The following is a 12,985-nucleotide window of genomic DNA, read 5'->3' as shown; positions in this document are numbered from 1 at the left end:
ACCTCGATCGATGACCTCACAACTCTGGAAGGCGGCAGATACGCCATCCCGACGACTCCCTGGAGGACAGGTAAGGTTTTCCAATCACAATAGTCAACCCAAATATTTCTTCATAACTGCGAAAAAGTAGCGGTATTAGATTAGTATGGGAAAAGGCCTTACTAGATTAATGGTCAGGCTAAAAACAGATGCTACATAAATGATTGAAAACATTGAACTTTGTGTTGACGGAGTCTGTTCAAGGGGGTTGTATTAGAATAAATAAACGTGAACAATACTAGTAACCTAGAGAGATTACTCTTTTGGTCTAATTTCGTGTCGGAAATATCATACTACTACCTGCTATTTACGTATATTCTTCGCCTGTGGTCATTATAGGGCCATGAACCCGTTATCTAAATGCAAATCGTGCAGAACAAGCGAGAGTATCAAAACCAGCTTCACGATGGAGAGGAGAATCTCTATACCAGTCGAAGCGCAATTTCAGGAGGCCGTCTATAATCATATCCCCACCAAAAGCTTTGCCCCAAATGAGCAGAGGCATAGACCTCAGCCTCACCATAGCACACTTTCATCCAGCCCACATCTTCCCATGTACACCCATTCAATGGCTCAAAATCGTCATCCTCGATCTTTTCGTCGGATTCCTCTATACTAGCCCGCGCCACCTCATGCCGGCCATTCACAAGAATCACGAAGCCGGTGTCATTCAACGCATTCAATTCTTCAAGTGGGATGGCCAGAACGGATTTCAAAGCCTCCTCGTCCACCATGATACAAAGTCCGTACCGTGCTGTAGTATGCCACCGGTAGTCAGCGAGCGGAACTCCCTGCTCGGTTTCACACGCGGTAGGCGCCCACTCATTGAAATGGGCCCGTACACTATCCGGGGTCAACCCGTCGAACTGCGTCTTGTCGTCCATCACAGTCGGTCTGAAGGAATCAAGCAAGTCCAACCCATCGTGAGATTCGAGTGATTTCCGAACTTGGTAAAGAAAGCGAGACATAAAATCTTCCCACTCCGAGTCGCTCTTGTAAGTGCAACGGTAGATCACAATTCCCCAAGTTCGGAATCCCGCATCAAGCATGTTCTTCTCGATTAGATCGGCATGGTTCCAACGGAAGGGCAGCCACGGAGTACGTTTGGAGTCATGACTATCATTCATAGCACGCGATATTGATGATGATAGAAGTCTAGTAGGAACTTGAAGCGGTCTATTATTCTTCATGTAAAGGTGTGGGGTAGTGTTATGAAGTGATGGGCGGTGACCATTCCAGATCAGCTGCCGGAAGAAGAATGGAAGCGTTCCCGATCGGATGCAGTTAACAGTGTTTGATGTTAGGTATATATGTCTCTTAAGAAGGAGCCTAGCATCCATAATGCGAGATGGCATGTTAGCAATCCTGACATTGGTTTTGTGGCTAGCTTTAGGGGATGATATGAGGAATTACAGGAAATAAAGGGGTAGGTTCAACAGGGGTATTTAACCTCCTGCGTCGTACGACTTCCATCACGTGATTACTGGCCAATGTCTGGGGTGGTATGGACTAGGTAAGAGTCTTACTAAATCTACTTCATGTCTATTGGTTTCACTTTGATCATAAGCTCAGTGTCCTGCAAGGTAGAATCTATTCTATTTGAACCTAATTCAATATATATAGATTTATGTATCTTTGATCACTACATCTTGCTTTCTTCCGCTGTTATTAATATATACTAGGCGTCAGTCTATAATTATAATTTTATCCGCATTTATAGACGGTACTTTTATCATATTAACTCTGCTTCTGAACTTGGTCAAGAGTATAACTACTATATTATTTATCTTTAATCTACATTCGATTATACACGCTTTCATATAAGGGACGACAAGCTATTAAAGGAAACCTATAGTGCGTATGCGGATGCATTAAGCCTTCTACATTGCAGTCCACATCCTGGAGATGACCTCGTCCGATCCCATCTTACTCCCACAAGGATATAGAAGACTACAACGTTGCTTCAATCACCTGGAGGAAGTCAGCACCACGTATACATTCGCCGAACTACCGCAAATACTCTAAGAAGCATCTGTTGTTGGAAGCACCGGGATGCTTTTCTTCCAAGCGTTGGAGCGAGGCAGGGCGCCACAGGCTTCGTTGTATTCGATGAAGCTGCAGAAACAAATTCTGATGGGGCTTGCATATCGTTTGATGATACTTCCCATGAAATTCCAGCCCTCTCCAGCGGGGCAGGGCACGAGGATCAGTCTTGTGCCGACTTCATCAATTTCGGACAGCAGGCAAATCAGAAACCACCTCTAGCCGTAATGTTTATTATTTGGTCCATGCACGGACACCTTGGAATGAATCAAAGATCGTGTTATCGACGAAACACTATGAGGGGCATAGTTCTGCCTATATATTCGGACTATGCTGACCAATCTATGATGCCGAGCAAGGCCACAGAAATGGCCCATGATGCAACCCACGACTACTCTACAGGAAACATCTCCTCCAGCCGACGTGCGGCCACGACCAACTCGGCCGCCGTCTTACACGCCGCAAAAACAAACCTGTCCGACCGGAGGATCACATACCGCTTCCCTGCCATACTCTGCCACATGAGATCTTCCTTGTATCCTCGTGGGAAAGGGCGGCCGTTACATAACTTGGACCGGCCGAACTCTTCTGCTGTCGCCGAGCGGTATAGCCTGTCATTGGGTGCTTCGGCACCTGGAGGCACCGATTTCCGAGGGATAAAGATCGTGGCTTCACTGAAGCTCAATAACCGCGGTGCCACTGGTTCAATTCCCTCGAGCTCACTGAGTGTCGGCGTGAGGGCCTCTAGATGCGGCAACAGAACCACAACCTGAAATGGGCATTTCTTGCTGGCGGCGAAGATGGCATCGTCCGTGAAATGAACACGACTCTGCGTGTCCGAAACAGCAACACAGTACGTTTGGGCAAAGCAGCCGCCACCGCTCATGTCCGGGAGAAATGGTAGGCCGGGCTCATGGGCGTACTGGACCGGCCCCTCGGCCCTTGGCCCCAGTTCGAGCCAGTGTCTCCATGACGGAATGCACTGCATAGAACACAGAGCCCAGTCCCGAATAAACCGCTGGAGGGCGCTCTTCGTATTGACCATATCTCCATTACGTACAGTCGCTGCCAGAGACTTGTCGAGCTGTTGCTTCCGCTCCCGGTACCATCCGGTGAGGATGGCTGAATAGTCGAGGCGTTGACGGGAAGAGCATAGAATTGCTAGACGCCACGCCAGCCCAATTGCGTCTCTGAATCCCGATGCGATGCCTTGCCCGCCGACTACCATAGCCATGAAGAGAGTCTGATTAGTCGTGAAATGGGCTGAAGCTCACTGGGGTAGACATACACGGCGGGAAAACGTGCGCTGCATCTCCGCACAGAATGGTTCGACCGAGCACCCATTTGTTACAACTTCTGGCAGAGAATCGAAACGGCCTCGAGCGAAGAACTTGGATACAGTCCTCTGGAAACTCCACATCGCTCGTCAAGCTGATTTATTGAGATCGTTAGAACGCCTTTCAGCGGCGAGAACGATGAGGTGGGAACTCACCCATATCGGCTCCCTGGGTGTGTGATATAAGGGACCACCACCTCTTTGATTTTATCGCGCTTGGCCATTTCCACTCCATCTTCATCAGGGCCAACGACAAACTCAAAGCGCCACAGTCGATCTTGGGGCAGTCCGAACCGCCCACAGACGGCGGGGCGACGCGAATTGCAGAGAAATCGAAAGTCTTCGGGGAAGAATTCATCGTACACGGCTTCTGGGGAGTAGCCCAGTTCCCACAAGGGGAAGTCCGGGTGTGTTTCTGGTGTCGGAGGGTTGATCTTCCAGTTGAGCGCAACCCAGGTCTCATCATACTTGCTCCTTGGGGTCGACAAGGTTAGCAACGTAGGTCCCGCAAGTCGAGAGCAAGAAGGGCGAAGGTTTTGGCCTCACTGTTCAGCCCATTCGAGAATGATGCCCTTTGGCTCTAAGTAGTGCTTCCGCGTGTACCCCGTCTTTCCATCTGCTGCCGCCAGGAATTTGGCCCGGACTTTCTTTTCAACACCCGCAGGATCCTGATATTTTACATACACCCAATCTTGGTCTTCGTCTATTGAGGTCAACGTACAGCTGGACCTCAGCTCGGAAAATGTCGAGGCTTCAATCACAGAGCGCAGGTGCTTTTCCAAGACAGGCTGCTTGTGGCGCATCGCGCCTACATGTCCTGTGTTTCCCCCCGACTGGAAGACAAAGGTCAGATGTATGCTTGCGGGCTTAGTCCGGATTAATCAGAATACTCACCGAGGCGGTATCGAACGTAAGAAACGGGGTCTTATGAAGGTCTTGCTGGATGCCGCCCACAAACCGGATACGCGGAATGGCTGCGTAGAAACAACTTCAGTTCTGGTGAACTTCCAGGGAGGGTACGCGCGCATACTCACTTGATCCAATATCGACAAAGACGTGCTCATACAGACCTAGCCCTTGTAGCGCCCGAATGCCATCGTCATCAAGGGCAATGCCTCTTGGGTCTGTAGTGATATCCGGTTCCTTTTCCAATACAATGTTGCGGATCCCCATTCTTCCAAGATATCCAGACAGCATCGCCCCTGTCGGGCCACAGCCGCAGATCAGGACATCAGTCTGTTCATAGTCATCCATCGCGAGAAGTGGCACAGCACCGTGTCTGGTGTTTCGTCGTGATAGGAAGCTTTGTGTTAGTTCGTAGTTCCGCAAGAGACGCTAAGCACATTATAACGACAGCTACGAGCTATCACCTAATACGGTCCATATGTGGTTCGTGGCTGCGAAGTACGTCGATCTGCGGTTACTACAAAGTACATGCGGGACCATGGCGTAGGTCCCACCGGAAATACGGCCTCGGCCCCGAGGGGTTGGGGGTTCCGGATAGAGCCGCTCCTTCAAGCAGGAGGGGATTCTACATGTCACATACGATGGATTTACTTGGGCAAGTTGCTTGCGGCGTGACGGGAAAAGAGCGGACATCGGTATGTGAAAGACATTCGTCATTCTTAGAAGATTGTATGGAGAGATTTTCTAGCTACCTTAAAACACTATGACTATTCTAGAAATTCGCCAGGAACCTTGGGACCCCACACAAACAATGAGTCCGGGCCTGCAGGCATATATCCGATTGGGGTCTCTGCATTGACGAGATCACCGTCGGCGTAATGTTCCACCATATTCCCAGAGATATCCCACCAGTAATCAAAGATCTGAGATCCAAGCACATGGCGGCCAATACCCCATGCGGGTCGATATCCTTTTCCGGTAAGCCACTGGTGTCCGAGCTGCTGGGCGTCGAAGTCATGCACTTCATACGAACTATGGTGCACATGAGCTCCCTTGGGGTTGGCAGAGAGAAAGAAAGAGTGGTGATCCACGGGTTCCTTTCCTAAATCCAGATGCATGAATGTCGTGACTGGAATCCGCTGACCGTCTTGTTCAATATAGACAAAGTCCGTGGGGACAATGTTAAAGTAAGAGGTGTAGAACTCGAGTTGCTCCTCGAATTTCTGGGTGCACAGCCCAAAATGGCCCAACTGGAAGAGCAATCAGTAAATAAACGGGGGATGAAGGGTCTGAAATGCTTACCTTGTAAACAGCTGCTGGTCCCGTCTCGAATCGGTTGAACTCCCGAATACGAGGCTTCTCCTTTGGGAAGTTGAGGACGACCTTCTCAGGGGAGAAGGTTGACTCCGGTTGCACCTGCTCCTGGCCCCAAACAACATTGAAGGGATTTCCTTCTGGATCCGTCACTGTGACGAGGAATCCACCGCCTGGCGCATCGTGCAGCTGCTCGATCGGACCAGCTCCAGGAAGCTTGGAGGTCCTTTAAGAGTATCGAGCTTAGTTCTAGGCTCGCAGCGACAAATGAAATGATGAGGTTCTTACTTTTCCAAGTCTTCCCAACTAGCTGCATAGAAGGCCCCACCGAGGAATTTCTTTGGGCCCTTTTTCGCATAGTACACGTACTGATCGGGCCCGTATCCCTTATACCAGACCTCATCATCCGTTCGCAAAGCCACCTGCAGTCCGAAATCAAGCAGGAACTGATGGATCGTCTCGAGGTCAGGGTGCTGGTACCGCATGTGCGATAGCCTTGCCAGTTTGATCCGTTGGTCAATCTTGATATTGCGTTTCTTGAGCCAGGCGGCCTGGGGCTCCTGATCGGGGCCCATAGCCACCGTGTCGGCGAGAGTCATGCCACGATTGGGGGTAGGAGTTGATTCGGCCATTTTCATGTAATAGACTATTCGAGATTAGGATAGTTTGGACTGGCCCTCAGAGAGTGAGCGTGGAAATATCTATATCATTTGGGCTGATGCCTTGCGGGTAGGTTACCTTCTGATTACCGGTGGGGACTATAATGGCCCCGCCGATTCCGACATATCCTCCCATAAAACCCCTCTACCTGATGATCTACATACCCGATTGCCGGTGGGGACTAGATTGGTTCACTCACGATACGGATCGGCTCGGACGCGACGATCTCGCCATTACTTCTCATAAAATCCTTTCCATCTGATGATCTGCATGTTTGATTGCCGGTGGGACTAAAATGGTTACCGCACGGTATGAACCGGCTTTGCGGCGACAAGTCCGAAAAGTCTGACAAACCTACTCATAAAACCACTCCATCTGATCATTTGCAAATCCGAGTGCCGGTTTCCTACGCCTAGCTACCTGCAATACAGCCATGTCTTCGTTCAAGAACTTGGTGCGCTTTTCGAGCAACGGTCAAGTCCACTACGGGGACCTGGTCGAGGCCAAAGACGGCAAATACGTCGTTCGCCGATTGGATGGAACTCTTTTCCAGGACGACTTGATGCAGACAGAAGAGTACCACACGGTAGATACTGCACGTTCTTTCCTTGAATATTACCCTCATTCATATTGTACTAACTGTCATCTGTTAAGCTCCTGGCACCAATCGAGAAAACACCTCTGATCATCTGCATTGGCCTGAACTACAAAGCCCACGCCGAGGAAGCAAAGGTAAGCCCCTTCATACAGCAGACTGAAGGTACCTTGGCTAACAAATAATGCTGTCAGCTTACTGTCCCGACCTATCCTCCCGTTTTCACCAAGCCCGCCGATGCTCTGGCAGGCCCATTTGAGCAAATTCCCATTCACCCCGATGCACAGAAGCTGCTTGACTACGAGGGTGAATTGACGGTGGTGATTGGGAAGGATGCTTTCAATGTCTCCGAAGAGAATGCACTGGACTACATCCTCGGCTACACGGTTGGCAATGACGTTTCTGCGCGGAATTTCCAGGTTCCCGAAGCCTCCGGGGGACAATATTGCTATGCCAAGTCCTTTGACAAGTTTGGTCCTATCGGCCACACGATCGTCTCCGCACAGCAGATCCCAGACCCGCAGGCACTGCAGCTGCGCACCCGCGTGAACGGTGTGACTAAACAGGAGACGAGCACGGGGGATATGATCTTTGGGGTCCGGCAGCTTATTGCCCACCTATCCCGGGGGACCACGCTGCGGAGGGGGACGGTCATTATGACCGGTACGCCATCTGGGGTGGGATACTTCCGGAAAGAGTTCTTGAAGGATGGTGATATTGTTGAGGTTGAATTGGAAGGGGTGGCAACGGTTCGGAATGAAATGAAGTTTGTCTAGAACTAGTACCCGGGGGTCTCTATCTATTTAGAGATTATATGCAGTGTTATACTCCGGGGTATATATATCAATAGAATTCTGTAATTCTATACATCATAGTTTTTAAATCAGATTATAATATAGAGCGGTAAAAGCACTTTAGCATATTTACCTGATCGCCGCTATTAACCGCCGTAGCTAGTACCCAAAATCCAAATAGGAACTGTCTTTTGATTCAGTAATCACCATCCATTCTACGTACTCGCCCTTATAAAACGGGGTCTATGCTTGGTCTGGTATCTGCTCTGTCCAAGAGATAGGACGGCATGTCGGGTCTCACGCTGGCTGAAAGAGAAACAGCTCCCCGGGGGGTCTATTCGGCTTTGCAACAGGGAGACCTGGATATTGACAGAATCCCGGTCGATTAGAGCCAACCTACCCCACACAAGTGACGTGTTCCATATAGACTGTGATCCGGGAGATCTGCGTATGCTCCAATCCGTTTGACTTACCCCACAGCGGTTCCCCAGATGGCACCGTCTCTGACTCCCGGGGCTACTCAGTTAGTACCGCCATTCCAACTATAGGCCCCGCACAATGTAACGCTCCGGCTGATCCCCAGGATACCCCATCATCGGTGAAGTCATGCGGGGGAAGCATGGAAGGAACTTCTGGTTCATTGGTATATCATACAACCAGAGACTGATTTCCTAGGCTTCTATCCCTCACGAAACTCTATGTTCATCATCTATATACTTCATTATCCATCTACGACCATCATTGTGTAGTTCATCATCTATAAAGTCAAATACAAGATGTTAGACCTCCAGCCCCACAATTCAAGTACCGCAAAGCTCCTTAATGCTCTCTCTTCCAATCCTACCTATTGCTATGCCGTCCTTGCCATACTAGTCGTTGCATACTCGTTCGTCCAAACTCTCCGAATAGCGTTCAAGCCCGGGTTGTCATCTATTCCCGGCCCCGTATTCGCAAAGTTCTCCTCCTTCTATCGACCCTGGAAGCTGGCGAGTGGCGATGCCCCCGGATTCTACCGAGAGCTTCACCAGCGGTATGGAAAGATTGTACGAACGGGTCCGAAGACAGTGGACATCTCCGATCCAACTGCTGTGGCGACTATCTACGGCATTAATAGCAAATTTGTCAAGGTAAAACATCGTGTAGGGGTTTGATGAAGGATATATCGAATATATATAACTGACTGGTCACATTGGTGGAACTAGTCTGCATTCTATGACACGTTCAGTCCGTTCTATCAAGAGACAGTGATGCCCAGTATGTTCTCCATCCGGGACCCGGCCCAGCATCAGGCCCTTCGACGACCGGTCGCCCAGAAATTTTCCATGTCGTCCATCCGCGCCATGGAGCCCTTTGCCGATGAGTGCACCGACATTTTCCTGGACTCGATGCGAACGCTGGAGGGTCAGGTCGTCGACCTGGGCGATTGGCTGCAATGGTACGCGTTTGATGTCATTGGTGCGATCACATTCCAGCGCCGATTCGGTTTCATGGAGAGGCAGGAGGATGTCCTGGACATGATTAGTTCCATTGACTCAAGCCTTCGATATGCCGCCCTCATCGGTCAGGTACCCACCGTTCACAAGTGGTTGATGGGTAATAAATGGGTGGCGAAATTGCTGGCGACTCAGCCCTTTGTCAAGATTCCTGATCCTTTGAGGACTATTGTCAAGGTAAGTAAGCACGCGAGAATTCTTGTTTACTTCAAACGATTCTTGCTAATGATGGCCCCACCACTGGGTAGTATACTCAAGAATGCATGGACGAATATGATCGCCGACCGGCAGCAGAGCACAGTGAACGACCGGATTTCCTGGCATGGTTGCGTGGCGAGGCGGCCAAGGGAAAGCCCATGTCCGCACGCGACTTGGTCAACCATCTCAGCAATAACCTGTAAGCCTCCTCTGAAGCCACTGGTGATATCCTTACTCAGTGTACTAAACCAAGCAACTACATCTAGACTAGCCGGCAGTGATACCACGGGTATCTCACTGCGCGCCATTGTCTATTTTCTGGTCAAGAACCCAACCGCCTACAAGAAACTCCAGGCCGAGGTGGATGCCGCCAACCGCGCAGGGAAGCTGTCGCACTATGTTTCTTATGCGGAATGCCTAGAGCTCCCATACCTGTGAGATTTGGAAAAAGCATCCTCTAATCGGCGATCACCCGCTGATACGATTCGTAAATAGACAAGCTGTGATGAAAGAGGCGATGAGATGCCACCCGGGAGTCTCCTACCCACTGGAACGAATTGTTCCAGAAACCGGAGTCCAGCTCTGCGGTGTACAGCTCGAATCCGGAACCATCGTCAGCGTCAACGCCGCCGTGATCCATCATGACACGTCGATCTTTGGAGAAGATGCGGCTTTATTTCGCCCCGAGCGCTGGACGGAGTCCGATGAGGAGCGCGTAAATTTCATGGACCGCCACCTGATGACGGTACGTATTCTACTTACTCCTGTGGTGGATTCAGTTGGTTTGAATGTCCTTTCGTGGTCTAATTCGCATGACGAATCTAGTTTGGGTACGGATCACGCACGTGTATCGGTAAAAATATCTCGATCATGGAGATGGGTAAACTGATTCCCCAGCTTATCCGGGATTTCGAGATCGAGTGGGCCTCCGAACGCCCTGAATGGAACGTCAAGACGTTCTGGTTTGCGAAGCAGCATGGTCTACTTTGTCGACTCAGATCGCGCAAGGAGAAGAAGTGAGGGATGGAGTGGATATGTGTACTGTATATGAACGAAGCACTGTTGAAGACTCATTACGTTCAATCTCTGTCTGTCGAGACCGCGAGCTAGTCATATCTTTATAATTCCACTCGGCGAATGGTAACACTTTTTTCCCTTTTCGCTTCCTAAATACATCGGGAAGAGATTAAGGCTGGTCAAAAAAGAAATCTTGCGTATCTACAAGAGCCATCAAGGTGGTCGCAAAGCTCCCCGCGACCTTCCAATGACTAATTTTTCCCAAGAGATCAATGGTCTTAAGCATCGGACCGCATTCCGACTTCCCCCACTGGAGATTACTCCGGAGATCGTGAAACGATTTGAGCTGCTTTGCCCCAAAGAGCTTGATCTCAGGAAATTCGGAGAGGGTCGCAGGATCCACGAGTGAGTCGCCAACGCCAGAGCCAAAGCGCGTGAAACACGCCCAGGCAATACCGGAGTTATACAGCGCCATTGGAACATGGATGGCCGGCTCAGCACCAATCGGTAGGAGCTGGAAATGCTGATGGATGCACGTCGCATGGAGCAGGGCCCGTGTGGCCGCGCGGGACTCTGCCCAGCTGGACGCATAGGGTCGGCTCTTTTGTGCGGCCGCGTCCCCATCCCGTCCACAGGCGCATTCCAGCTGGTCGAACCCCGTGTCGAGATGCATGAAGATCGAGTGCCATAGAATCAGCAGGCAGAAATGGTCCGGATGCTTGCTCGCATTGGCAACGTGCGCATACTTGCAGTACCACTCCATCAACAGTTCCTCACACTGCTGCACGACGGCGCGCCCTGAGGGGCCCCGGCTGCTATTTTCACAGGCAAGTGCACCAATGGACTCCAGCATGGCGTACGAGAGGAAATCATTTTGTGGAAATTCTCTGAGAAGGCTCGTGCGGCCCCCCGTCACGGGTCGATGTGTCCCTTGGACGCGTGGCTTAGTCCGGAGATATAGAGCCTTCCAGGACTTTGCGCACGGTGCCGCAAACAACTCCGGAGCGGACAGCTGTGGTAGGTTTTCTGGTGCGTGTCTAAGAATCGGCTCGTGGTGGTGGAGTTTAGCGAATTCGGCGTCGTGGATATGCAGTGCGAGGATAATCCTATGAACACCAGACATTGTTAGCTTGAGTGACCGTTCAATCCTGGAAGATGCTCAGAACTATACCGTTTCCTTTCCTCTAGGCGAGCCCAGTTCTTCCAAGTAAGTCTCAGTGCGTCGCTATCATCCTCGAGACTTTGGACATCGCCTAGCGGGTCCTCATCAAAAACAAACAGCCTCACCTTTCGCGCCCACTGCGCTATATTAGCTTGACATGCGCTTTTTTTGAGAAGGGCTAGTACCGGGGCCACTTACGGCTACCATCGTTCCATGGAAGAATTCAATGCCGACTAAATCTCTCGGTCGCTAGTATGCAATTAGCGGATTTCTAGGGCGAAATAGGAGTAAGGGGATATCAGGGACGATTCTATCTCTTACCCCCAATAAAAGGCCAAAGGTCTGTCCGATCATAGAAGCTTGAATAGCATGTAGGTGAGCGGAATTCGGCGTTTGGATATAGGAGTCCCACTAGGCCCGTCAGCGACCGATAATAGGAGACTAATTCAGAGATGGCAGATCATTACCGACGCTAATATCGCTTTGTGCAACCTTTCAAACATGCTGATTCCATGTCCCAATGCTTTGGCTGAACCAATGAACAAACTGCCAATCGTGCACATGGACAGGAGCAGCACTGCATTTTCCCTTGACGGGTGAAAGGTCGGGGCGTGGATAAGCGGGAATATAGCTTGGAAATGACTAAAGTAAGCTTGCAGACAAAAGTCCTGCGAGATCATGAGCCGGGTAGGCGGAGAATGATGACGAAGGTGCCATACCAGAAAGCTTGTCGATGGCAAGATGCCGACTTGCACGGGAGGCCGGAGGCTTTCCACCAGTTTTTGGCGATAACGATCATCGGCATGAGTGCGTAGCGGACCGGTAGTCCCGCCACTCAAGGGTTCCGGTGAGGCCCGTTGAGACGGGATGGCCTTTGTCTCCGAAAAGGTGTGCCATCTTCTTTGCACTGCTGTGAGCCCCGTTGTAGCGTCGGGGAGCGATTCGGGAGCGGGAGAAATGGAGGCAGGCTGCGGTGTGAGATTTTGTGGCCTCTGATCCGTTGACTCGAGCAAGGTCTGATTTATGGCATCCAGATCGAAATCATCTGCCGTCAACAACGATGTCCAGCCTTCATCCCACTGGCCGCTCCAAAAGGTTGGCCATGCTCGGGTGCCGGTCATCTCCGCAGCAAAGAAGCCCGCCACCAGGTCATCGCCATACTCGCAAATATTCGGCGCTGGGGTGGACGCGGTATAATCGAGCGACTGTGTGGACAGGGAAGTAGTGACCGAATGCGCATCGTGGGTGAGCGATGGGTATTGCAGGTCATGTAAGCCGGTCAGAATCAGCGGATATGCGCCGGTTACGTCGCTAGTTGAACCTGTGGTCGGTTGCTCCAGAGCGACCGGCTCCGGGGCTAGGTCACTTGTCCATTCATTCCTTGGTGGTTCAGGCAACTCGCTCTCGGGGTGTTGTGACCGCGTATGC

The 12,985-nt window shown here is 50.8% G+C and overlaps 6 protein-coding genes across 6 annotated transcripts; 2 read left to right on the top strand and 4 right to left on the bottom strand.

The window, feature by feature from the left end:
* Positions 1-235: 235 nt before the first annotated feature.
* Positions 236-1,437, bottom strand: ASPBRDRAFT_49252 (uncharacterized protein). Its single transcript, XM_067626291.1, has one exon. It carries the CDS (start codon positions 1,392-1,394, stop codon positions 462-464), a length of 933 nt encoding a protein of 310 aa, XP_067473287.1. The 5' UTR covers positions 1,395-1,437; the 3' UTR covers positions 236-461.
* Positions 1,438-2,473: 1,036 nt separating this feature from the next.
* Positions 2,474-4,672, bottom strand: ASPBRDRAFT_138909 (uncharacterized protein; the record flags this gene model as incomplete). The annotated part of the gene is made up of 6 exons (XM_067619039.1): positions 2,474-3,303; positions 3,371-3,513; positions 3,575-3,892; positions 3,965-4,251; positions 4,313-4,392; positions 4,453-4,672. 6 exons carry the CDS (start codon positions 4,670-4,672, stop codon positions 2,474-2,476), a joined length of 1,878 nt encoding a protein of 625 aa, XP_067473286.1.
* A 419-nt stretch (positions 4,673-5,091) lies between these two features.
* ASPBRDRAFT_138823 (2,4,5-trihydroxytoluene oxygenase) lies at positions 5,092-6,270 on the bottom strand (the record flags this gene model as incomplete). The annotated part of the gene is made up of 3 exons (XM_067619028.1): positions 5,092-5,574; positions 5,627-5,864; positions 5,927-6,270. 3 exons carry the CDS (start codon positions 6,268-6,270, stop codon positions 5,092-5,094), a joined length of 1,065 nt encoding a protein of 354 aa, XP_067473285.1.
* A 461-nt stretch (positions 6,271-6,731) lies between these two features.
* ASPBRDRAFT_138850 (fumarylacetoacetate hydrolase family protein) lies at positions 6,732-7,669 on the top strand (the record flags this gene model as incomplete). The annotated part of the gene is made up of 3 exons (XM_067619034.1): positions 6,732-6,884; positions 6,953-7,030; positions 7,088-7,669. The coding sequence occupies 3 exons, from the start codon at positions 6,732-6,734 to the stop codon at positions 7,667-7,669; spliced, it is 813 nt and encodes a 270-aa protein (XP_067473284.1).
* Positions 7,670-8,463: 794 nt separating this feature from the next.
* Positions 8,464-10,625, top strand: ASPBRDRAFT_79448 (cytochrome P450; the record flags this gene model as incomplete). Its single annotated transcript, XM_067629452.1, has 7 exons — positions 8,464-8,642; positions 8,679-8,814; positions 8,890-9,252; positions 9,429-9,577; positions 9,645-9,812; positions 9,874-10,123; positions 10,204-10,625. The coding sequence occupies 7 exons, from the start codon at positions 8,464-8,466 to the stop codon at positions 10,396-10,398; spliced, it is 1,440 nt and encodes a 479-aa protein (XP_067473283.1). The 3' UTR covers positions 10,399-10,625.
* Positions 10,565-12,678, bottom strand: ASPBRDRAFT_138833 (uncharacterized protein; the record flags this gene model as incomplete). The annotated part of the gene is made up of 6 exons (XM_067619032.1): positions 10,565-11,501; positions 11,567-11,694; positions 11,756-11,806; positions 11,879-11,968; positions 12,025-12,225; positions 12,277-12,678. 6 exons carry the CDS (start codon positions 12,676-12,678, stop codon positions 10,565-10,567), a joined length of 1,809 nt encoding a protein of 602 aa, XP_067473282.1.
* Between the last annotated feature and the right edge of the window lie 307 nt (positions 12,679-12,985).

This window comes from Aspergillus brasiliensis (assembly GCF_001889945.1).
Source record: "Aspergillus brasiliensis CBS 101740 unplaced genomic scaffold ASPBRscaffold_24, whole genome shotgun sequence".
In the NCBI taxonomy this organism is placed as follows: domain Eukaryota; kingdom Fungi; phylum Ascomycota; class Eurotiomycetes; order Eurotiales; family Aspergillaceae; genus Aspergillus; species Aspergillus brasiliensis.
The sequence above is the reverse complement of the archived record's forward strand: the minus strand, read 5'-3'. Positions and strand labels throughout refer to the sequence as shown.